The sequence below is a fragment of the Cyprinodon tularosa genome, unplaced genomic scaffold (genome assembly GCF_016077235.1).
Source record: "Cyprinodon tularosa strain WSP-4 unplaced genomic scaffold, ASM1607723v1 ctg664, whole genome shotgun sequence".
In the NCBI taxonomy this organism is placed as follows: Eukaryota; Metazoa; Chordata; class Actinopteri; order Cyprinodontiformes; family Cyprinodontidae; genus Cyprinodon; species Cyprinodon tularosa.
In genome coordinates, this window is record NW_024039412.1 from 280250 (window position 1) to 304580 (window position 24331).

Genomic DNA, 24331 nt, shown 5'->3' on the forward strand with positions numbered 1-24331 from the left:
TCCAGGAAGCTTTCTCAATTCAAATGTCTGGATCGACACTGAGTTTGAGTCTTATATAGACAATGCCTTGTAACGCCTGGAAACATGCAAATGGTAACCGATGAATGGGTCGTTTGGTTCCATTGTTAGCCTGTAATACCTGAAACCTGTCTATGATTCTGAAGGTCGGTCGTTGAAGGGGGGGATTGTCGTTAAGGGGGGGATTGTCTCCTGTAATACCTGAAACCTGTCTATGATTGTTAAGGGTCGGTCGTTAAGGAGGTATTGTTCACCGCCTGGAGCCTGCCGGCTCACCTACCCGCTCCAGCCGGTGAACAATACCTCCTTAACGACCTTCCTGGAGAGGTGGCGAAACATCTTCAAATCTTGGAAACCAAGTCCAGTGGATTTTTTTTTGTTGAACTTTTATGGAATGACAGGATGATATAAGAGGTAATTTGTTGTAGCTGTATTTTTTAATAAATAAGATGTCATATTTACTGTAGAACATTATTTGATTAAATGTTTTTAATTTATAAGAGAGCTATAATTTAGTTACTGTTAGTTGCAGGTTTCTTTTTAATGCAGAAGTTATTTTTGCACCCTTTAGGGATACAGTAATAAAGCCTGTTTATTAACCTCTGAGAAGCCTGTCTGAATCCGTCCGAGGCTGGGAAAGTGTTCTCCTTTTAGGAAATCATAATAGGGTCACCCTAAGTTAGTTCCCTGCAGGAGAAAAGGGCACAACATAGGACAACTATTGGACCAGAGGCGCCATCAGACTTTCCTTGCCTGAATTCCTGTCTGGCTAATCTGGTCTTTAGAAATTGATGTGATTTGCTAAATTATCCGTAAAATAAGATTTTATCCTTTCTCCGAGGGAAAACGGAGAAGGAGTGTACATCATGCTGAATCCCCAATGTGCTGGTGGAAATTACTGCATTGATTCTTTTGGTGGCAGAGAGAAAAAAACGCAAGAATGATGGAGTCTGTGTGAGCCTGGGCTAAAAATACAGAGAAACTAAAGATTGTGATATTTACATGTTTAACAGAATAAACAAATAATTGAGGAGGAAATAAATAAACACAAACTGCTAACGCAAAGAAACACAACAAATCTTAAAATTGAAGCCGGGCATACACTGTACGATATATTTAATCATTGCACGGAGCTACAGCTCACACTGTATGATGAAGCTGCAGGGTTTAAAAGTTCACAGCTCACCATATTTGTTCTCACACTCCGACCCGACGCTCTGATGCGATCTACCTGCTCACCCTGTACGTCTAAAAACCAGGTGGGACTCAGCTCCACAGTGAGACGGCTCTACTTTGACTCGTCTATCAGGAAGCCAAATGAGGAATATGAAGCTCACTAGAGTGAAACGCGTTGCCTTGGTAATTTGTGCTGAAAGCCCTGAAAAAAAAAGGATACAACTTATTTTGAAAAAGACGCCGCTGAGCAAACGTGACTACTACGGTCTGTCAATTTAACAGAAAGAACTCCATTTCACACTGTAAAAAATCAAAATCTAGATAAGTAATTTTTTCTTAAAGCTACAGTGTGTAATAATTACAGGGATATACAGTCAGAAATGTAATATATTATACATAACTATGTTATTTATCATCATCTACGAGCTCAGCCTCTTAACCTTAATATTTGCGTTGCCTTAGAATTCGTTATTTATAATTACATAGGAGCGGGTCTCGCAGCCATGGAGGCAGACATCTTTGCGCTACGGCAGCGCAGAGCCAACAAACTAGCGATTGCGAGATCGCCAAAACGTCACAACGATGTAGAAAAAATAACGGGTATATTTATTATCTAAAGTCTACATGAAATCTATACCCTACACAGACTAATGAAATACTATCTGTAAAATTATCTATGTAAACAAACCTCATCACTTGAGAAGGTAGGTGATGCGGACGTCGTGGAAGACATTTTGTCCCGTAACGCTCGCCGTACTGTTGGGGGGGAGAAGCGGTGGAGGGGAGATGTTCATGTTGCTGCAGTCTGCACTCTGACCGCTAGATGTCGCTAAAAGTTACACACTGTAGCTTTAAAATAATTGCAATTGTTCTTGGATTAAGGAGGTAAGACAGACATTTTGCCAATGAAACAAGACAATTTACCATTAAAATAAGAAAACACAATTGCATTGTCTTATTTCAAATGCATATTATCTACTTATATTATTTTAAGAGTAAAAACACTAATTTCATTGTCAAACTATCTCATTAACCTACTCAAATTAAGGGTAAATACACTTAATTTAAGGAATTTTTTACTTATTTCTAGATCATTTTTCCAGTGAACTCATTGCACCCCCGCCATGCTGCTGGGTTTTCATCTGAAAGGAAGAAGAAGAATCCTTGTTTACGCACTGAACGATTTGCCCACAACCACCTTACGACGGCCGACTGAATTTCAAACTTGTTTGATTTTCTCCCGACCTTATGATTCCTGATGGGGAGGTGGTCGTTAGAGGCTGATTGACCCTCGTTACCCCCTGTACACTACACCACGCACCATCAGACTTAAAGGCTGCCTGATTGAAAAATTCTGGCATGACTGGAGAAATGCCATGAAAAGGGCAAAAAAAAAGAATAAAGCAATGATTATGATAAATAATGTTTCACACTGGGAGATAAATGGTGGTGCACAACCAAGCATGCTTTGGTCTGGCTCCCATTAAGCTAAAAGTTAGCTTCAGTTTCCGGGTTCAACTCATCTGCATTTGTTCTCTGCAATAAAACCAATAAGAGATCAGCTGCTCATAACCTTTAAACAGAAACTCACTTCATAAATCCTGAACTATACCATATCTATATCATATCTTAAAATAGAGATAAGTCTCAGATCAAACAGGCTTTCTTGGCTGTGGTCACTGACAGGGAAGAGCTGATCATAATGGAAAATTAGCCGGTCTCCCCATCCTGACGACTTAGTTTTCTCACAAAGAAAATCTAAACATATTTTTAATTAGAATACAGTTGTAATCTATGGTGTAGAATCTTAAAATGTTTTGTTACTGGATTTAGTTAACTATACATTATTAAAATTAAGGCCTGATCACAGCGGCTGCGTCTGAGGGCATATCTGTGTTAACTGCGTCACACATGCAGACCTGGTTTCTGAGCATAAATCAGCCTTTAATGAGTCTGTGCAGCATCTAGAACCAGAACAGATAGAGAATGTTCATAAATAATAAATAAATTGCCCTTAATTGATCTCATGCTGGGGAACCTCTGCATTTAATCCATCCCCTTGGGGAGCAGTGTGGGGTTAAGGGTCTTGCTCAGGTATCCAGAGTGGCAGTCCATGGGAGTAAGACTTGAACTGTGAACGTCTGGATTCTAAGCGCAATGCCCTAACCACTAGGTCACAAAGCCCCTCATACATAAAAAAAAATAATCTACGTCTAAAGAAAAGAAAAACGCTGTAATAAACGCTGTGGGACAGTTTCTATGGTGACTGAGGCAGAGAGGTGATTCTCAGAGAGAACTGGGAAGTTTATCCAAGTTTTCTTTACATTAAAATGGTGCAATAGAGCCAATATCATAGTTGGGGATTGCAGTATCCCCGTGTCAAAAATCTATTTCTAAATATAAGAAGAGGAAACAGAATGGAAATTTGTTTGAATCACCCTTAGAACTACCAAACAAAGAACACCATAAACAGAGAAGCTTTTAAAGAGGGAACGAGTCACTTTAATCGTTTAAGTTCACATAGACAGAGTGGAGACATAAAACCTTTCATTTTAGGCACTTAACCAAATCAAGTAACTTAAAGTCCAGAACACAATGAATACGATTTTGCATCTGATCCGACAGGAAATCCTCTTGAACGAGGTTGTGGCGTTTACCACTCGAGAGTCAATGGGGATGATTTCCTGCAGGGGGCAGCGTAGCTCACACTGAGATAGAACCCAGGGCTATTTTAGTCTGAGCTACACAGCAATTCAGCTGCAATTTCATGCGTCTCACAGGAAGAGAGACGTGGTTACAAAGTAAAATACATCCGCTTTGAGGGAAAATACAAAATAAAATCTGTTAATCCCAAGGAGAAGTCAGTCATGAGTCGCACATCGCGTTTATAGTAAGCAGGACAGACTGGAGCAAAAACAATGAATATAACAGTAAAAATGGATAAAGTAGTGATCCTCTTTGAGCCTCACAGAAACCAGAATAAGGAGGAGCAGACAGAGCAGGTCAGCGCAGCGTATCTCTCTCACCTCTTTATGGAAAAAAGAAAGAAAAACTTGGATAAACTTCCCAGATCTCTCTGAGAATCACCTCTCTGTCTCAGTCACCATAGAAACCGTCCCACAGTTTCTCTTTATGTTTTTAATAGATGAACATTCTCCATCTGTTCTGATTCTAGATGCTGCACAGACTCGATAAGTAGAGCTTTGCTTTATAGAATGAGCCAGTGGTTTTTATTTAACTTTTCATAAGCCAGTCAAATGTGGGAATTGTTTTAATGTGTGTATAGAACAGAAATAGAGAGACAGAAATGGAAATAATCTGCACAGATCTGCTCACCCTGTCTAGTCGGAGCCTCTATATGCAGTCAGAGTGACGTGGAAAAAAATCAGATCGGAGATTAAAAAGTAGGATGCAACCAATAAGTTCAGGCCTTAAGATGTAATATGCCAGCTTCATTAAATGGATTATAGTTTATATATTTAAACATAAGAAATTATACTGACAATTATGATCTTTCACTGATTAGAGACCAAAATAAAGCTGGAAGTGGAGCACTCAGTTTATGTTAAAATACATATTTTTTAAAAATATATCGCATGATTCCTAAAACGTGGAAATAAAACAGTTGAAATAATAATCGTAAATTCTCCAGTTCAGAATAACCATAGCAACTGTATTGAGGTTATTGATGACAAATTCATATTTCAATTGGTCACATACTGGATAGGTCCGCTCCTTTAGTGAGTGGCCGTTGATAGCTAACAGGACATCTCCCTCCTGGATTCGGCCACATTGCTCTGCAGGCTGGCCAGGGAAGAGCTGCTTTATCCGGACCAAGCTGCTGAAGTCCTTGGTGGGGGGGTCCAGCTCACACATTAGGAAACTAAATCCCAGTCCGTCCGCATCCTTGGTCAGAGTCACCTCAATGACGTTTTCTTGGAGAAGGATGCAGGACAGGGAAGTAATGGCAACGAAGGTAAAGGTTATGTGGAAGATTTGAAAAGAAAACAAAGACAGAGGTGAGAAAAAGACAGAAGGAATCCAAACAAGCTGGAAGATGAACGTACAGCAACAAACGATCAAATTCCTGCCACCAGTCATTAGGGGTGGAACGGTTCACAAAATCCACGGTTCGGTTCGGTTCACGGTTTCGAGGTCACGGTTTTCAGTTCGGTATATGTTTATTGTTACACCTAAAAATAAAAAAATTAATAAAAATTATAAAAATTAATGAAAAAATAAAAATTCATTAAATTAATGAAAAAAATCCCCAAAAATTAATGAATTGTAATTATTTTTAATGATCAGTGGAAACCCTGGATCATTTCCGTATGTTTTGCTGCTTTGAATTTAATCATTTCACGTATGCTCTCTACCATCTCCAAGGGACTCAGAGGGGAGCGGACGAAGCCACAGTGGGGGCTGTAGGCTTTGCTTTGAGCAGCCAGTCTGGAGCGCAGCGGGGGTTGCTGTTGGAGTATGAGGGATTTCAGGGTTAGCATGACATGTTGGTAATCTTGCTGTTAGCATAAACAAAACGTGTTGCACAATGCTTGCACACTTTTATCCACAACTTTCTTTCCGCCGTCATCGTAGGTCACTCTAAATGCAAAGTGGTCCCATACAGCAGACCTATAAAGTGCTGCTGGCGCGTCTTCCAACTCCTGTTCTTTCCCACTCGCCATACCCACACAATTCTCCACAACAACTGATTTTTTTCTGCTACACCCGGCTAAGCTGCTTCGCTTCTTCTTCTTCTTGTTTACTACTGGTGGTTGGCTTTGGTCGCAGTAGCGCCACCTTCTGCTCTGGAGTGTAAACGCTTCGACCATGAGAAAAAGGAGCAGCGCATGAACCGAACGCAACACACCCGAACCGAACCGAGACAGTCGAACCGAACGGTTCGGACAATTTTCAAAAACCGTTCCATCCCTACCAGTCATGTTTCGTCTTGTTTTCGTTACAACCAGACTTGAATTTATGTCACTTCCCACTAATAGGGACAAAAATTACTTTAAAACAAAACAAAAAAATCAAAGGGATAGCTCAGGATATATAAAGTGAGTTTCTGTTATTTAATCATTCTATTAATCATAACTAATCAATTGATGAACTATTAAAAAAATGAAAGTGTAAAATAAGAAACAAGGAACAGCATAGTTAATAAATAAGACCTACAGAGCGGCAATCTTCACTACAAGCCAATCCTTAGAAATCTGCACTTCCACTATTTTGTATGTCAGTATGTTTTTTGACAAACTTCTCCTTCTTTCCCATCGCCCGGCTTGCCACAGGTTTGCCTGCTGTGTCTAAAAGTAGCAGCAGCAGAAACCCAGACTGACAGCAGCTCATTGGATCATTTGGATCATGTGCAGCCTGGAGCCGGATGCTCCGGAGGGCTTTACCGTATTAACAGGAGAAGCGGCGCAAATTAAGTTAGACATTGTCGTCAGACAACATGCAGTAATTTATTATTGTTTTAAATCAGGTTGGGTCTGGATTAGCCAGCAGGTGGGTCCGGATCCGGACCGCTAATCCATGACCTCTGACCTAGTTGAGCGCATCTAGCGATCTTTCCCAACCTTAAAAACCTTAAAAAATGCGACCTGGCCGTTCAGACACAGGTAACATTTGAAAAGATCAGATTCATATCGGATTCAGGACCACAGAGCCCGGTGGCGTGGGTCGCATTGGGACAAATCGGATCTAAATTGTTCAGACAACCATGAAAACATCAGATACAGCTCGCATATGGGCAAGAAAAATTTGGGTCACTTCAGGCTGCTGTGTGAACGTAGCCATAGTGTCTGATTTACATGCAAAATCTATGGGGGACAGTATGAAGAGGTCCAGTGGCCCGTTCAAGCATCGGGAGCGGAGCGTGCAAGAGTTCTGACATCCGAGAGTCATAGCTTCAGACGCTGGAGCTCAGTACATTTTACATTTGCCGCTGGACGCCGGAGCATCAACCAATCAGAGAAGCTGATCCAGGAGTTTTTGGGGGGAGACAGACACTACCTTCCAGCTGTCACTGACATTCTGCATATGAAAAATAAATAAATATCAAGAAGTTAAACTCCAAAGGTTTAAAAGAAAAGAAAGCAGGAATAATGGATTGTTATGTAGTAGGAACAGAGAGCAGCTCTGATTATTATTGCTGCACTAAAACATTTTTTATGAACTATGATGTAACAGTTTATAAATACCCAAATTAACTAGAAATGTTAAAATCTGCTTATGCATGCATGTATATCCTGGTTCTTGCAGGTTTTACCACAAACCTTAAAAACTCTATCCACTCCCAGCCGCTACGAACGGCAGCAGGAAATCCGCCACAGGCTGGCTGCATCAGAGAGCTTTTAGCGGGGATTTCAGGTCTGGCGCTCCCAAGAACTGCAGATTATAGTGGGATTATAATCCTGATGAACTGATGAACAAAAGATGTTTGGAGGTGGACTTTTTCGCTTAAAAATCTGTTAAAACTATTTTTCCAGCTCATAAAGTAAAAAAAGCTGAGCTGCTCTCTAGTTGGAAGCTACAGAACAGAGCAGATAAGCAACCAGAGTGCTGAGCAGCAAAGCAACTGGACCACATTTTGATCCAACGTCCAGATTTTAGCGTTTAATGCTACATTCGGACCCCAGGCACAACAGGCAGCAAAAAAAGCTAGTTCACATGCAAAGTTAATGGTTGACGCTCATCTGAGCAGCTGAAGCAGCGCGTCATGATTTTCTGAGCATTTGAGGTGCAGGAAAAATATAACTTTAGCTGCTGGACGTGCCGCATCTCCAAATCAGAGAAGCTGATCTGGGAGCTGGCAGGGAGACAGACACAGCACTGCTGATGCAGAGCTCTGTGATCACTCCTCTGAAACAGTTTATTAATGCCTAAATTAACTTAAAATATAGAAACCTGCCAGCAGAATATGTTCGCAGTTTGGATAAGGTACGTGAAAAACGCCTTACAGCCGCCATGAAGAGTAGCGGAGCAGATCTGTAGGTTCCAGATCTGCACTGGGCCCTGCTCCTGCTGATGACATTACAATATGGCAACTTTAGTTGTACAAACCGTTTTATAAGATCAAATCTCTTCTGGGGTCTAAACATTTTATTATCTATATTTGCTATTATTTTACATTTTATTTGGCAATCTAAAGTAGCCGAAAGTGGAAAACAATAATTCCCAGTCTTGAAGGAAAGTCCTGCAGTCTAAAGCTACGTTCACAAAAAAAGCATTTTGAGCGTCAAAAACACGCTATGTTCAGACAGCAAGCGCTGGAAGAAGCAAAGGAGCTTCTGCTGCTTCATCTCTGACCCATATTAAGGTCAGCCATCCAGTAAAGTGTGTCCAGATGCATCTGATGCTTCTGCTGCTCCTGTGTTCAATGCCAGAGAGCAGCTTTGCTATATTTGCTGTGATCAGCGGGTAAAAAGTAGTTAGAATCTATGTTGAAGTGAGACAGTCCTCCTGAAAACATGGTCTGTGCAGTCAGTTCATCTAGATTACCATCCTGCCTTCAAAGATTATTTCTCTGTGGGAGCCGCTCAGACCCCCACATACCGGCGGTGCGCTGTCACTGGGAATCCCCAGCAGCAGCTGCCTCAGGCCCGCTCGCCTCTTGACCCTACTGTTAATGCCGGCTGGAAGTAGATGTTAGTGTTTTTCAGGTCTGTGCTACAAACTGCAGGCACCAGGATAACAAAATCGAACATATTCTGCTGGCAGGTTTCTACATTTTAAGTTAATTTAGGCGTTAATAAACTCTTTCATAGGAGTGATCACAGCGCTGTCTATCCCCCTGCCAACTACCAGATCAGCTTCTCTTATTGGTTGATGTGGCGCGTCCAGCAACAAAAGTTAAAATTTTCCAACTCCAGCAGCTGCTGCTTCTGAAGCGCATTGCGCAAGTCAGATGCTCAGAGGCTGGTGAGGCGCTGCTTCAGCTGCTCAGACGTGCTGCAGGACCTTTTGCTGCACCTTTATGCACATCAACTATTGACTTTGCATGTAAACTGGCTACTTCTGCTGCCTCTGCTGCTTGGGGTCTGAACGTAGCATTAGACTGCTGGAGGACATAGGGACCCCTGTTTCATCATTCTGCTTCATTCTATCTCTATTCTCCCCGTCTGCAGAATCTGTTAGTTCAATCTCTAACGTTCTGCTCTCTCTGCTTTTTCTCATAGTAGCTTCATCTGGTCTGTTCCTGTTTGGCTGTGACTCCATCCTGGAGAGAAATATCAGCTGTGCTGCTGCCATCAACACCTTTGTTTCTAGATGTTGGAGCTCGGCCTGTTTTCCAGTGTAGTCCTGTTTCTCTGACTAACTGGATGTGCTCTCTTCATCCTCTGACATGGGAGCTGGCTCAGAGCTCGTCTGCCTGGCTGTGTGTTTCCTGGACGGGGCCGCCTGTGGAGCTGGTTGACAGTTGCATTTTGTATGTCTGCTTCTTTTTCATTGTCCCTTAACCCTGTCCCTTGTTAGGGCGACAGTGGTGTCAGATGTAGGAGTTTTCCATGAATTCGAATGGCTGACGGTTCAAGGCATTCTGGCTTTCAGTGTCGTTGTGTCCTTGGGCAAGACACTTTACCCATATTGTCTACTGATGGTGGTCAGAGGGCCCGGTGGCGCCAGTGTATGGCAGCTTCTTCTGTCAGTGAGCCCCAGATCAGCTGTGGCTACATGTAGTGTGTGAGTGTGGTCGTGAATGACTGAATATGGTGTAGAGCACTTTGGCCAAGTCCTCTGACTTAAAATTAAATAATCAAATGTGTCTGTTAATTAACTCATTACAAAAAATAAAATTTAAAGATTTAATGTTATTATTGAAAAGGCATATTTATTTAATGGCACATCAAATTATGTAACTTTATAATTTAATGGTACATTTCATGGTTTATTTCTGTATTTAATAAATAAGTGGTACATTTAATCATTTAAAGGCACATTTATTTATTTTTATTTTACATTTCATTATTCATTTTATTTACATTTATCTATTTCATGACTTGCTTATTTATTTCATTTTGTCCCCTTAACCCTTTCTATCTTGGAGGCTTCTCTACGGCCTAGTCAAAGTCTGGACCTCAGCCTGAGAACTGCTCTGAAATATAAGCCACACACCTTCATTTACTATGGAAAGAAGAGCTGTTCGGTTTTTTTCAATAATATGGACCAGTCAGCTGCTGGTTTCCTATAACTGTAATTTTAAAGGGAAAAACAAACATTTTTAGTGCATTTTTCTTCTGTCCAATCAGTTCAGCAGCTCCAGCCTGCGGTTAGATGTCCTACCATCAGTGACGAAGCTGTAGTCCCTGGAGCTGTCAGGCCTGGTTCTTGCTGGGGAGCCGACGGACGAGGAGCTGTTGAGTCTCAGGTGGCTCCTGGTCTGACTGACTTTCTGACTGGACAGCGGGCGGTCGGCGTCCGGAACCACGGACACTTTGGGCAGGTTGACTGACTCCCGCTCCACAACAAAGTAAACCACCTGGATGATGAAAGAACAGCACATTTATATTCGAAGAGATAGAAGAAACAAAGGAAGATGTGTCTTTTGATTCTGTTTTTTTTCACAGGTTTTCTTTTAGCTCTGCATTTTAAATGAAAAGTGAGACTGGAAAGCTGTTTGATAGATCAGGTTTGTAGTCAGGAAAACATGGGATACCTGCCTTGGGCCAGTCTGAGGCTCAGGTGGAAGAGATTAAGCACATTGGTACCTTTTTGAAAGTGATTTATTATTTAGGAGGCAAAGGGACCGTTAGCAGTTTGTTAGCAGTTTGAGTTTTGCTCAGCCTTTCTCTATGAAGAAAAAGATGAGGTACCAGTCATGACTGTCCACTAGAGACTGACATTTTTTCGGGAATCCCACAGGTCATGGTATTCCCGTGGGATGGGAGTCAGTATTAGTAACGATCACGTGATTGGGACGGTACAGGATTAAACATTAACGCGAGCAGATGGGAGCGGGAGCAAACCAATAGTAACAAAAAAAAACTAGGATCGATGCCAAAAAATAAAATAAAATAGAAAGAAAAAAAATCCAGTACTGGCGCCGCCGTTTTGTAGTTTTTTTCCTTGAAGCCTACACTATAATGCGAGTCAAAAAAACTACAGGACCCAAAAACCAACAGTGCTTCCGCTCTGAGTTTTTCACCCGCGCTCAAAAACAACAATTGTGGGACCAACAGTTAGTGGCGAACTCGACTTCGGAAAGTTTGATTGTTTTGATTGTTTATTCACCTAAGATTAGCATGGTCTGTTTCCTTGTTTGTTAAATTAATTATGTATTTATAATTATTATTCCTTTTACTTTAACTAACCTTTACTAGAGTTAGAAACAGTAACTTAACTGACCCTTCATAGAAATTCAGATTAATGTATTGGCAGAAATCTTATTGAAGACAACAAGAATGGGAGTGGTGCAGGAGCGGGAGTCATTCTGAATGGGAGCGGGATGGGAGTGGGAGTAATTTCACCAGGAGTGGGACGGGACAGGATTTAGATTTCTACTCTGGCCCGGGATCGGGACGGGACACAATTTTTTCTGTGGGAGTGGGACGGGACAGGAGTGAAAATCCACTCTTGGTCAGTCTCTACTGTCCACTGTACTGGTGGAGGTTAGACTCCAAAACTTTAACAGACCATTGCTAAACTGGTTAGATTTAACAAAAAGCCTTATATTCTGCAATGGTTTTCAAAATGAGCCTTCAAAACATCGACAGCTTTGGAACATCTAACAATCATCCCCATAGAGCAGCACTCAGATCAGATGCTGTGCTTTACCTCCCCAGTTTTACCCAGACTTTCCACAGCCTGCTGGTAGCTGAAGCCATGAAAATTGATCCCGTCAACTTCCAAAATTCGATCACCTGTAAAGTAAAAGATCGATTAACAAGCAGATTTTGATATAAAAGTATATCTCCGATCGCAAGGCAAAGTAGTCTAAAATATTGTCATTTGTTCAATGTTCATATGTTCTTTCATATGCATTTGCCTGCCTAGGGACTACAGATGAAAACTAGCTTTGTAGCTATAATCTGGCATATTTACATTTGTTTTTATACTGATGTTCATTAATGTGCTTTGTCCCTTTTCAAATAAATAAATAAATACATTTTCTCAAGTTAAATATTATCCTTTTTTTCTTTCCAATATAAGGCCTTAAAATTGCCCGACATGTAAAATGAGTTTCCATTCATTGATCTCAGTTCTGTAGAGAAACATTCCATCTCTTCAGCAGCAAGAGAATAAAGGCGACACTTTTTTTAAAGATGGATTACAGAAGAACACCTCATGATGTGTAATGCTATATCATTAAGCCAGGCATACACTGTACGATTTTTTTGCCCTTTTCGGGCCGATTCTTCAGTCATGCCAGAATTTTCCGATCAGCCTGATTGTGCGTCGTGGTACAGGGGTAACGACGGGCAATCAGCAGTGATGTTTTCGTCAACGATGAGGATGACGAAATAATTTCGTCAAAGTTCTAACTTTCATAACAATTACGAAAACTAAAGAGCTAAACATGGATCTTTGATGACTAAAACATGACGAGTCATAGGTTTGAGTTTTCCTCAACGAGACCAGACTAAATAAAAAATAGCGGTTCGACAGTCAGACGTTTAAAATCCATTATTGTGCTGTAATCTTCTAGAAAAGCTTAGCAGCATCAGCCGTGCAGCTGCGTCCCGTTTTATGCCGCCCACCTGCCACACAGCGTTGCACATGATGCAGGAGCACAGAAAGATCATGGCAGCAGCGGCTGAGAAAATAACCCGGATTGGTCCGGTACTGTGCCCTGAACTCTGACAAACTGCTCTGATCTTCCCTCTGTGCTTTTGGAGAAATTCATCTTTGTGTGCAGAGGTCAGAGTCTTCGCATTACACTCCACTCTGATGGTTCACTCTCAGCAGTATGGCACTTCTTGCTCTCGCTACTTAATAAACTATATGTGGCTGATCATCCTCTGCCAAGCTTAAAATATCCCTTTGTCTAACTATTAAGATTTTATTTCTTCCAGCTCACAAGAGGTGATGCTAAACATTCTTTAATTTCTTCGCTTATAATACCTAAATTATATCCAAAGCAAATATTTCATTGCAGTTTGACCCAGATACAAAAGTACATAGATCTTCTCTATTCTATCTATTTAAGTATGATGTAAATGTTTCCTTGTATTGTCATTAAAACATTTTAGTTAACATATTCATTCAATTTAGGTCTGGGTTGCCATGGCATTACAAGGCAATTATGTAGGTTCTCTGTGCAGTTTTCTACATCAAAAGTCTGTGAGTTTAAATCTTCTTTGACCCCTGAGCAGCAGGAACTGAAGCGTAAATTAAAGAAATAAAGCCAAATTTGCCAAAGTAGAAAGAAGAATGTTTTTGTTCTTTGCTTTTTTGGAGCAATGCAGATTTTATTGATTTGTGTTTAAAGCATATTTCATAGTAGATCAGGAAGTGTTTGCTTTGGGATGGAAACATTTTATGTTTAAAACCATTCATTTATTGTACATTCTGTCCTCTTGTCCGTCTGCTATAATAACGAACATGATGTGTTGAACTAGATCTGCTATTTTCACAAGTTATGTGAGACTTTTTTTTTTTATATAGTAGAGCATTAATTCATAAAAAAAACTTTATTTGAATACTATAAATTAAAGTTTTCTGCCCGGCAGGATTCTATACCCAGCTATTACAGCATCTAGGGTAGAGCTGTCAGTCTGGTTGAAAGATCTGGTTGTTATTCCAAATTGTAAAGGTTTAATTTTTTTTTTACAGTTTTTTCACCATAAACTTATTCAGACATCCAGTTTATCTATGATACCTTTGTGTAGACATCCGTCCCTCTCTGCTGCCCCTCCTGGAACGAGGCTCTTTATGTAGATTCCACCAGCTTGAACGTTCGTGTTTACTCCACCCTGGATAGTTGAGTAAAGAATTACATGCATCTACTATCTACACGCTCCCACTAACTCACATCATAATAACCTGCAGATGACACACAGCTCATTTCTCTTTTTCTATTCAGTTTTACTAATTGAATTTTTTAATGTTGCCATTTACAGATAATTATTTTCCCTTTTGGGGGCGGGCTTTCCTCTGGACTGAGGAGCAACGACGCATTTCCATTGGTCTGCAGGACCTTAGCAACAACATTTTATTGGTCATGAATTAACATTTGGATTGAGCTGGAAGTGAAGAGAATGAAATCTGGAAAGTACAATTTGAATGCACTGCAATCATTAGAATTCAATCTGAAAAATAGAAATACAACATAAATATCAGACATCCCAAGAGATGCAGAGACAAAAAGCAAACCCAGAGTTTACATGTTACAGCTGTGGCCAGAAGGGACACAAAGTGTTACAATATCCGACAAACTATAAAGGACAAAGGCAATGGTGAAGTTTCTGTATAAACTCCAGTCACAAAGAGAGTAATTGTTGAAAAAAGAAAGTGTGAAACTGTTGGGATCTGGAGATCTGCCCACCTTTCTCCAGCAGAGGGCGCCCTAGGTCTCCTGGAGCTGAAGCTGACTACCACACCTGCGGCTGATTTGCTCATCAGGAGGAGCAGCATATAAGCAGCGGCAGAACTACTCTTCAGTGCCAGAGTGTTAAGCTAGCTACGGTTAGCAAGCCTGAGCCAACCAGCCTGCCTGATTCTCTGACTCCCAGAAAACCTGACTTGAACCTAACTAGTTTTCTGTCCTCTCTGCTTCCTAGTAAGAATCTGACTGAGACCCTGGAGCTCTGGAAGAGCTACTCAACTGAAACCTGCCTGCCTGCTCTCAGTAACAAACCTGAAGATCAAACTGTCTGGATCTGCCTCCCATCCTTCAAGAAGTAACTTGAAGAAGCTCTTAACACTCACAGCCTGAAGCTAAGTCCTGTCGCAGCCAAGCCCTCTGCCAACGATCAGTCTCTAGACCCTCCTGGTTCCCTCCCTCTGCCGCTCAGCCAGAATCTCTGAACAGGTACAGATCTGCACATTCTCTCAGCTACCTGATCATTAGCTGCCTGGCTAACCTAACTGTCCCTCTCTGCAGAGAGACCTTGTGTGACCAGTCCCGGATCTGATTCCAGCATCTGTCATCTAACCTTGTGTTTATCATTGATTCCAGAATCTGTGAAACAACCTTGTGCAAACCCTTAATAAATTGTTAAACTTTACTCTGACTCCTGGGTGTTCTGCATGTGGGTTAGAAACCTGAATCCCAACATGACAGAAACAGGCTGTCGAAGGGAATGATCACTCATTTGTTTTCCAGATAACCAACAGCCAGATCAGGGGCTTGAAACAAAGAAGACTGATGGTGGACACCAGTGCAACGTCTCACGTTATCAATGATCTGAACAAGTTTAAAAAGTTGGATGATAAATTTGGACCGGAGGAACACTTCGTGGAGCTTGCTGATGGGACGAGGACTAGTGGTGTGTGTGTGTATATATATATATATATAAAAATAGGGGAGTGCTGGCCTAGTGGTTAGAGCAGTGCGCTTGTGCTCTGAGAAGGTTACAAATGTTAGATCCCCACTGCCTCCACTCCTTTCTCAGGAGTGGAGGCAGTGGGGAGTGGGGATCTAACCCCACACTGCTATCTGGGCGCTGCACAATGATGGCAGCCCACCGCTCCCCATAGGGGATGGGTTAAATACAGAGAGAAATTTATCCAGAGTGAGATCAATAAAGTTTAGTTATTATTATTATGATATGCATTGCTTTACTTAACTATTTGAAACATTGAGTCATTTAATTTATTTAGCACTACATTAGGGTAAGTAAAGCGGCTATAAGATTAAGATTATTGTATACAGAATACAGATAATTTTCTTATAATAGATGACCAAACGAGTCTTTTAGGACTCCCTTATAATTTAAAAGGACAAAATAACTTAAATCATCAGCCGTTTTGATTCCAAAGCAATATAAACATTTGTCATTGGTGTTAATGTCCTTGTTATAAACTCCCAGTTTAGATGAGCTAACTCTTGTCATCCTCGTCTAATCCTGTCAGATTGCAGATGTCAATCAGCTTAAGTGGAATCGTCTTTACGCCCCACTGCTGCAGATCAGGTTGCCGTCATAGTTAACAGTTCATGGCCAGTGTTTAAAATGTTCCTGTTCGTTGGTAAATCAAGCAGAGAAGAACCCCTGAAAGTTTCATCCTATCAGGGAAAACTCACAGAGATGCTGATGCCCAGACTTCCTGATATCTTCCTGAGCTCCACGGCGATTTCCTCTGGCCTCACGGAGTTCATAGACGGAGACAGAGGGCAGCCATCCTAACACAAAGACAACATGAAGACCTTTTTCATTACATTGTGTATTAACCCCTTAAAACCCACCTGATCGCCGGCGGTTGTTATAGCGAGCGCACCTCCTACTGACACCTCCCAACAAACAATGGTGACAAATTGTATTAAATAAACTACAAATCCCAAACTTCTTACTGAGTCATACTTTTTACTTAGAGCTTATTGGTCCCTAAAGGGAACATTGTCATTAATTTAATTGTTTTTCTTTCAGGGACTATAACAGTATCAACCATCGGATCTTTGTGTTGCTCCAGGAAGCAATATATGCTCTAACCACAGGCAGCTCCAATCTGGTTCCTTAACCATAAGTTGTGGTCATTTCAAACTTTAAAAAAAAATAATAATAATATGGAAGTTTTGTTGTCATTGTAAAAAAAGTATAATAATATTTTGCCTGGCAGCATCTCTCCAACAGCTATTTGTGTCAGGGTTTCGTTGTGGTTTGAGGACCCTAAATGCAGAGGCAGAGAGGCTGAGGAGATTTCTTGCAGTTTAATGGGCCAAATAGTAAACAAAGGCATGAATGCAAAAATCCAACTAATAATCAAAAGCAAACCAGAACTATGGAGACATCTGGGGAAACCAAACATGAGGAGCCAGGGACAGACGAGGTAGGTGGACAACAACATGGGAGGACAGCAAAGACAAAGAACCAACAAAGAGTGAGAGCAGAGGGTGAGCATATATAGCTGACAGAGACAAAGGGAGGGCTAACGAGTTGACAAGGAGCAGGTGTGAGAGGAGACAACGAGGGAGCCAAGGGGAAAGGAACACACATACACTAGAGCAGTGTTTTTCAATCCTGGTCCTCAAGGCACCCTGCCCTGCATGATTTAGCTGTTTCCCAGCTGTCACACACCTATTATCAATTGATAGCAGATTATCAGGCTTTGCTGAACTGCAATCATCTGAATCAGGTGTGCTGAACCTCAGAAACATCCAAAACATGCAGAGCAGTGTGCCTTGAGGACCAGGGTTGAAAAACACTGCACTAGAGGGCAACAGAGGACAACAGAAAAACATGAGAACTAACATAAATCTAGAAATTAAAACAAAACAGCAATTAAACCAATAAAACTAGGAAACATAGAGCAAAGTAAAGCACAATAGCAACAAGACCATGACAATTTGGACTGTTAAAAAGGAACAATCTGCCTCTAACTCAAAAGCCACCTCCAAAGGTGTTTTTTTTTTCCACACTTCAAAACAAAAACAAGAAAGTGAGTAAAACTTTCACTTGTTGAAATAACCTACAACTTAAAGATATAAGTTCTGGCAACTCACTAAATAATGTTAAAGATTACAATTACTTTGGGGTTAAGGTGCAGCTTAGGCTTTAACAAGAAGAAAGGTCAGTCATTCCAGCCCTTTGAAATCTCTTGTTGATCGTGGTGTTTTCACACCGCTGTCAGAATCCGCTGGCAGATGTGGGGAAAACTTGCTTTTCGCATGCGACCAGAGGTGTCAAGTAGTACAAATACTTTGTCACTGTACTTAAGTACCCTTTTTACGTATCTATACTTTACTCCATTACTTATTCTTCTTCCTTCTTCTGACTTCTACTCATTACATTTTCACACAAGTATCTTTACTTTCTATTCCTTACATTTTTAAAACAAACATTACTCGTTACTCTTGGCTTCAGTTTCATGTTTCTAATAATTTATTTCCCGTCATGTGCGCCATCCAATGCAGATCATTGGCTCCATCCACATCTAGTGGAAACTAGTGTAATTGGATGAGTCATATAACGCAAACACTCATTGGTTAGCTAAAGGAAATCATCAGAAGCAAGCAGGTGTTCTTTAAACTGCTAACGTGAATTGTCTATACTATGCTACAATGTGGGATTCAGAAAAAGATGTTGAAATGTGTGAAAGGTCGGACACAGGCGAGAGCGTATCGGGAGACGGAGACCAACAAGACCTCCCTCATCCTTTGCCCTATCTCAAAGAATTTTTCTAAACAGTCCAAAAATTAAGCTTTTAATTCATATAACGGCATCTGGCTGTTTTTTTAAAGGTTACTTTATACTTTTATACTTTAAGTAGTTTTTGGAGGACATACTTTTTCACTTTTACTTGAGTAAAGAGGTCAAGTTGATACTTCAACTTTTACCAGAGTGTTTTTAAACTGCAGTATCTATACTTCTATTGAAGTAACAAATGTGGGTAATTTTGACACCACTGCATGCAACCAGTTTTGGTGATATTCCACGCCTTCCACTGAACGCGTAGTGCTACTTTGAACACTCGATTCACACTGATGTGGAGGAGCTGCAGTTGCTTCTTTTTCTCACTAAATCATACGGCACTACTTTACCTGATGGACGGACATGTCCATTCATTTCCTTGTATACTGTGTGTCTGATCACATGCCCTTCTGCCAGGCAAAGTAGTGCTGTACAACAGCGGAAAAAAACAAAACAAATCCTCTTACAGTATCACAAAAAATATATGAAAAATCCATAGCAAACCTGATTTTTGTCTAATCTATTTACTTTCCGGATCGAAATTTGATGCAAAAATGGGTGCTTCGGATGATTAAATCCTTTTCCCGATTCAAAGCCATTCCTACAATTGGCAGCAGTACAGCAGACCAGTGTAATGATGTTTTAATGATCCTTTTGGAGGGCTTAACAATGCATGAAATAGTGGTTCTATAAACCCGCCGGAGGACGTTTGACTCCACTGACGTCACAGCTGGATTACATCACACGACTGATATAGAGGCGCCCAGCATACTGTAAAATTCTCTTGATTTTATTACTTGGAGTATTTTTTAGCACAATTTAGACATAGAGAAAAGAAAGGATAATCTACCATCACACATGAGAAAACTGATCTAGATGAACTCCTTTCTATTTGAACTTTAAGAGTTAAACAGAGAAGAGAGCTGGAAAAGAAAAGATGGAAAGGGAGGAATACCGAGAAGACAGAATGACTAGATGGCACTAATAAACACTATTGATTGATACATTTTTATTAATCTTAGGAAATACTAACAGTAAGGAGAGGCACATTCCTGGATTTTACACTTAAATTTTACTTTTTAAATATTAATACATATGTAAAAATAGATAAAATCATCACTGTCCCGGTTACCTATTTTATTTTGATGATATATTTTTCCTACCGAGCGACAACTGGTTTAAAAGACAATGAAAAGACGACATGATATATGTCCAAAAGTCTACATTTGGTTGAAAATTTCAGATAATTGCAAAGAGGTTGAAAACCCATCATTTCACATTGTTTTCTGGATGTGTAATTTCATTTTAACCACCAAAGTAATTTACCTGTACAATGTACTCTGTTTAAAGAAAGAGGGAATTTTTAGAAGTGCTTAACCACATGTTAAACAGGGGTGCCAGTAATTGTGGCGGGCACTGTAGGCACTTTTCTTGACACTCATTTGATATAAGGTAATGTTACATCCCCAAGATGGAAGCTGTTTTGTTCTTGCATCCAATTAACACCTTGCTGTCTTTCTGGCTCCGCCTTTAAAACTGGCTGCTGCTTTCTGAGTCTCAGGCCAATCAAGATTACCTGAAGACTATTAAAGGCATATGAAGCAGTACTTCAGGGTTTTTTGAGCCATTTGTCTGCCGTACACCTCTGGGTTAATTGTACTAAAGGGGCTGTTGAGATTGCGACCATGTAAACCTGTTTGGATGTTTTTTGTAGGGGTGAGCTGCCCTTTTGTTTAACCCCAGTTTTCTCCTGTTTATGTGTTGGTTAGGTAGGATATTTTGTTAGTCAGGTAAGTCCACTTTTCTTTTTTCTTTAGGGTTGTTTTGTTATTTATCTTGGCCTGGGCTCTCCCTGAAGCCTTTACTGTCTAAATTTATGTTGGTCCCTTACACCCCTTAGACTCAGCCAGGGGACGTACCAGGTGACATGGAAACTCAAGGTCACCTTACGTCGAACATAAAAACAGGCTTGTTAAATAGGGTGACCAAATGTCCGTATTTCCCAGGACATGTCCGTATTTCACGTCCTGTCCCGGGCATCCCGGGTTTTTTTTAGAAAGTAAGGAAATGTCCTGATTTTTTAAACTACCTTCATTGGAGCATTAAATTTACAGGCACTAGGGCACTGCACACGGCGCTGCGTGTGACATACTGTAATCCCCGAGCCGCGTCAGTGCTGGCAGCCCTGCTCTTAATCAGAATATAGATTGCATGGCTGTCAGTACGCCAACAACATGCAAAGGCACAAATGTGTGTTTACCAATGATTTACAAAAGAGTTTCCCCGCTTTCAGACCAGGTCGAGACAAATGGCCTTGTGCACATATGTCTCGGTGTCCAATGGAGGTGCAAGGGATCTGAAAAGCCACCTGGACTCTGAAAGTAAAGATAGTCTATTGATATGTTTGTTCGTTTTTGATGCATTTTGAATAATTTTTGCTACACAAGAGGTATTTTTTTGTTAATTATAGCTAGTTAATAATAGCCTACAGAACAGACATTATTTCCTTCATTGCTGAGGCTGAGTATCATCTGTTATTGGGAGTTGAGAGTTATTGTTAACTTTTATTGTTAAGTGAGGGATGTTTAGATGAGACATTATTTCTTTCTTTGTGATATTCAGTCATTACAGGAGTTGTTAAGCATTTTTAATAAATACATTTTGAATAAAATTATAATTTGTTATTGGAGTTATTGCTGTTGACTTTTACTGAAAAGCATTTTTGATAAATCAACTGTAAATATCATGTTATTGTAGGATTACCTAGGCCTATGTTAAGTGAGTGCATGTCTGTGGCATATCTTTGCATGGGAACAGAGACCCCACCCCCCCGCTCCAAGGTCCTGGTTTTACCAAATGAAAATATGGTCACCCTATGTTAAAAAATAAGAAAAAAAACTGATGAAGCCATCAAGGTCATAGTCATTCTTCTGTTCCCCTGTAAAGGGGGTTGCGATGATGGGTTCCCACTATCAACTCAGCCCCAACACCTTTACAGGGGAATAGAAGATCTCGCCTGTTAAGCCAGTCCAACAATTCCCTCTAACGACCCCCCTTTCAGAGACATAGACAGGTATGGGGCATTGCAGGCTAACAAAGAAGCCAAACGACCCCCATTCCAAAGGGGTGGACCCGTTCATCCATTTCTATTTGCATGTTTTCTAAACAAAAACAAGGCTTTCTTGGGTTACTGTATAAAACCTGGAACTCAACGCTATTTCTGACATTTTGAATTGAAAAATCTTCCTGGATGGAAGAGAAACGTCTTCAAACTTGGGAACAAAGTCCAGTGCATTGTTTTTTAACATTTTTGAAACTTGCTTTTGACATTTTCACGCCCAAATTTTCTCACTGTTGGAAAAAAACAGCATGTCTTTTCTAACATTCTCAACAAACACAACTTGAAAGAAAGAGTTGTTTGTTTGTGCTAGAAAGACGCTACCTGTGAGCTGAGCGCTCGTACGTCTCGTGGGACGAGCAACCTGTTGGAGGCTTTTGGCGTCATCATGACAGAGACAAGCTCATCTAGGCTGTCATCCCCCGAACGTCCGTCTGTCATCAGCGTACTCTGAGACCCGGATTTTCTCAACACAGGAGAGCGAAGACTGATGGGGCTTAATGGGACTGCAGAGAGAGAAACAGCAAAATATTCTTCCCCACATTCATTTCACCACTGAATCTACTCTAATGTTGGTTTTTATAAAATCATGAGCTAAATGTGTTGGTTTGACACAAATGATGTGATGGAGCAATAAAAGGCCTTTAACCTTGTTATGGAGAACAAATGATCATTTGAAAATAAAGAAGAGAGAGTCAACATATTAAGGAAGGCAGCATTCTGACTATGGTCTTATTTATATTTTGGGCCAGCTAGTTATGCTAGTTGGATTAGCAAACTAGGCTATCATTTTTAACGTACAGAACATGAATATTTATTAAACTTGCATCATTATTTATATAAATCTGATAACATTTGTCGAAAAAAAATATTTTCAGAAATAATATTCTCAAGTACCCTTTTCCATTCTTTCATATTATATAAAGTTAAAAGGAAGCTAAACATGCTAACTAAAACCTGATTCATCTCCGTTTTTTTGGGACAGACTGGATTTATTTTTACAGTTAAATGATTTTTAAAAACTTTTTTCTTAGTCATACCATGTGGAATAGTGATTGATAGACTTTTTATGTATATTTGTCTATTTCTCCAAAGCTATGAACATGCTAAGTCTGTCTGGATTAAAAGAGCTACATTTATCTTAGCCAAAATGATTATACAAATCAGTTCATTTTTTTTATTCTTTCTTCCTTGTAAATTTCAATAGAATATTACATCAAAGTAACATACATTTTTCTTATTTATATTGTTTGAAACATACATTTATTCATGGCATTTTTGTGGATGTCCATGTGTCTGATAAATATGCTGACACTTGTTCTTGTCTTTAAATGTAAATCTCTCTAAAGATATTATTTATTATGTCAATTTGACTTTCAGTTAAGTTAGCCTGAGTTGCTATCTTCTTATTATTCAACAGACAAGCTACTCTAAACTGTTAGCAATGCCATCTGGTACTTATTCTATCCGTTACTCTGAAGATATATTTAATTAATGTAATCGTTAAAAGCCTTGTAACCCTTAAGTATATTTTTCATTTGAACTATTTAACATTTTGATTTTCTTACTCATACACACATGGACAAAGTTTTTTGGTATTCCCTGTTTAATGAAAAAAAATGGTACAACGATCACAAAAATACTTTGGATTTACGATAATAAATAAGAATTATGTTGAAAGGAACCAGTGAAAGTCAGACATGCTTTTCAAACATTATTCAAGAGAATGATTTAAAAAAAAAACTCATGAAACAGGCTATGAATACATGAAGCACCTTTTGGCTGAGACACAATAAGCTGCACCTCCTCAGGGCTGCACTCCATGACCTCTGCTGCCTCGCTGAAAGTGACGCCCTCCAGGCTGATGTGGTTCAGGGATATCAGTCGCCCACCTGAGGGCAAAGGTCAACAGAAAGCATGCAGAGCACAGTCGTAGCCTTTTTACATCCATTTATCAAAGGTGTGAACGGATTTGATGATTAAGATTCAAACTTTGCAGCAAAATTACAACTAATGATAAAAAAGCACGTTTTTACTGCAGTTATTCAATGTGGGGTGAATATGTTTATTGTTATAGGCATGTACCTGGTCTGATGCGTCCATCTTTATCCGCTGGTCCTCCAGCCACAATGGAGGCAATAAAAATGCCCAAATCATAGCGGCCTACTGTGTCCTCTCCAACAATCACTATACCTGTGTTGGCACAAGTTACAGAGGAAGCTGAAAACATAAGTTTAGATAAACTATATGAAATGAGATGTTAAGAGTCTTTTTCCATCTGTTTAAATCTGAAAAACTGTTTCCTGTTTTGGTTCAATTGCAATTCACTAAACAATTAGTAGTCATTTAAGGTCTCATATTATATAACAATTAGTCCTCCTGAAAATGTTTTTGCCATTTTGCTAAATGTTTTGCAGAATTTTAAATTAGGCGTACAGCATTTATCTTCAAAATGAGCTGATTTAGCTTCCAATGCCCCTATCCTCCAGAAGGCCACACACACACTACCTGCTACTATGACAACCAGTGAGAGTTCATAATAATGGCGGCTAGGAGATTGGAATAATACAGAAGACCAGCATTTTTATTATCATTACACTGTCTCAAGTACAGCGCAGCAAAATTGACTGTCTGCATTTAACCCATCCCCTTGGGAAGCGATGGGTTGCCATTGTGCTCCCAGGGAGCAGAGTGGGGGTAAATGATCTTTGCTCAGGGATCCAGAGTG

General features: G+C 40.2%; 1 protein-coding gene and 1 long non-coding RNA gene across 2 annotated transcripts in view; one reads left to right on the forward strand and one right to left on the reverse strand.

Moving 5' to 3' along the window:
* frmpd2 (FERM and PDZ domain containing 2) overlaps nt 1–24331 on the reverse strand; it is a 104040-nt gene that overhangs the window by 6233 nt on the left and 73476 nt on the right. Inside the window, exons 19-26 of the mRNA XM_038267183.1 lie at nt 23689–23796; nt 23379–23495; nt 21928–22109; nt 16382–16480; nt 14018–14111; nt 11974–12059; nt 10483–10678; nt 4915–5129 (exon numbers count right to left, since the gene is read on the reverse strand). Coding sequence (XP_038123111.1) covers nt 4915–5129; nt 10483–10678; nt 11974–12059; nt 14018–14111; nt 16382–16480; nt 21928–22109; nt 23379–23495; nt 23689–23796 — 1097 coding nt within the window. The remainder of the gene's footprint in view (nt 1–4914; nt 5130–10482; nt 10679–11973; nt 12060–14017; nt 14112–16381; nt 16481–21927; nt 22110–23378; nt 23496–23688; nt 23797–24331) is intronic.
* LOC119771313 lies at nt 14438–15365 on the forward strand. The gene is made up of 3 exons (XR_005279134.1): nt 14438–14823; nt 14919–15169; nt 15242–15365. It is a non-coding gene; the product is annotated as an uncharacterized LOC119771313 (long non-coding RNA).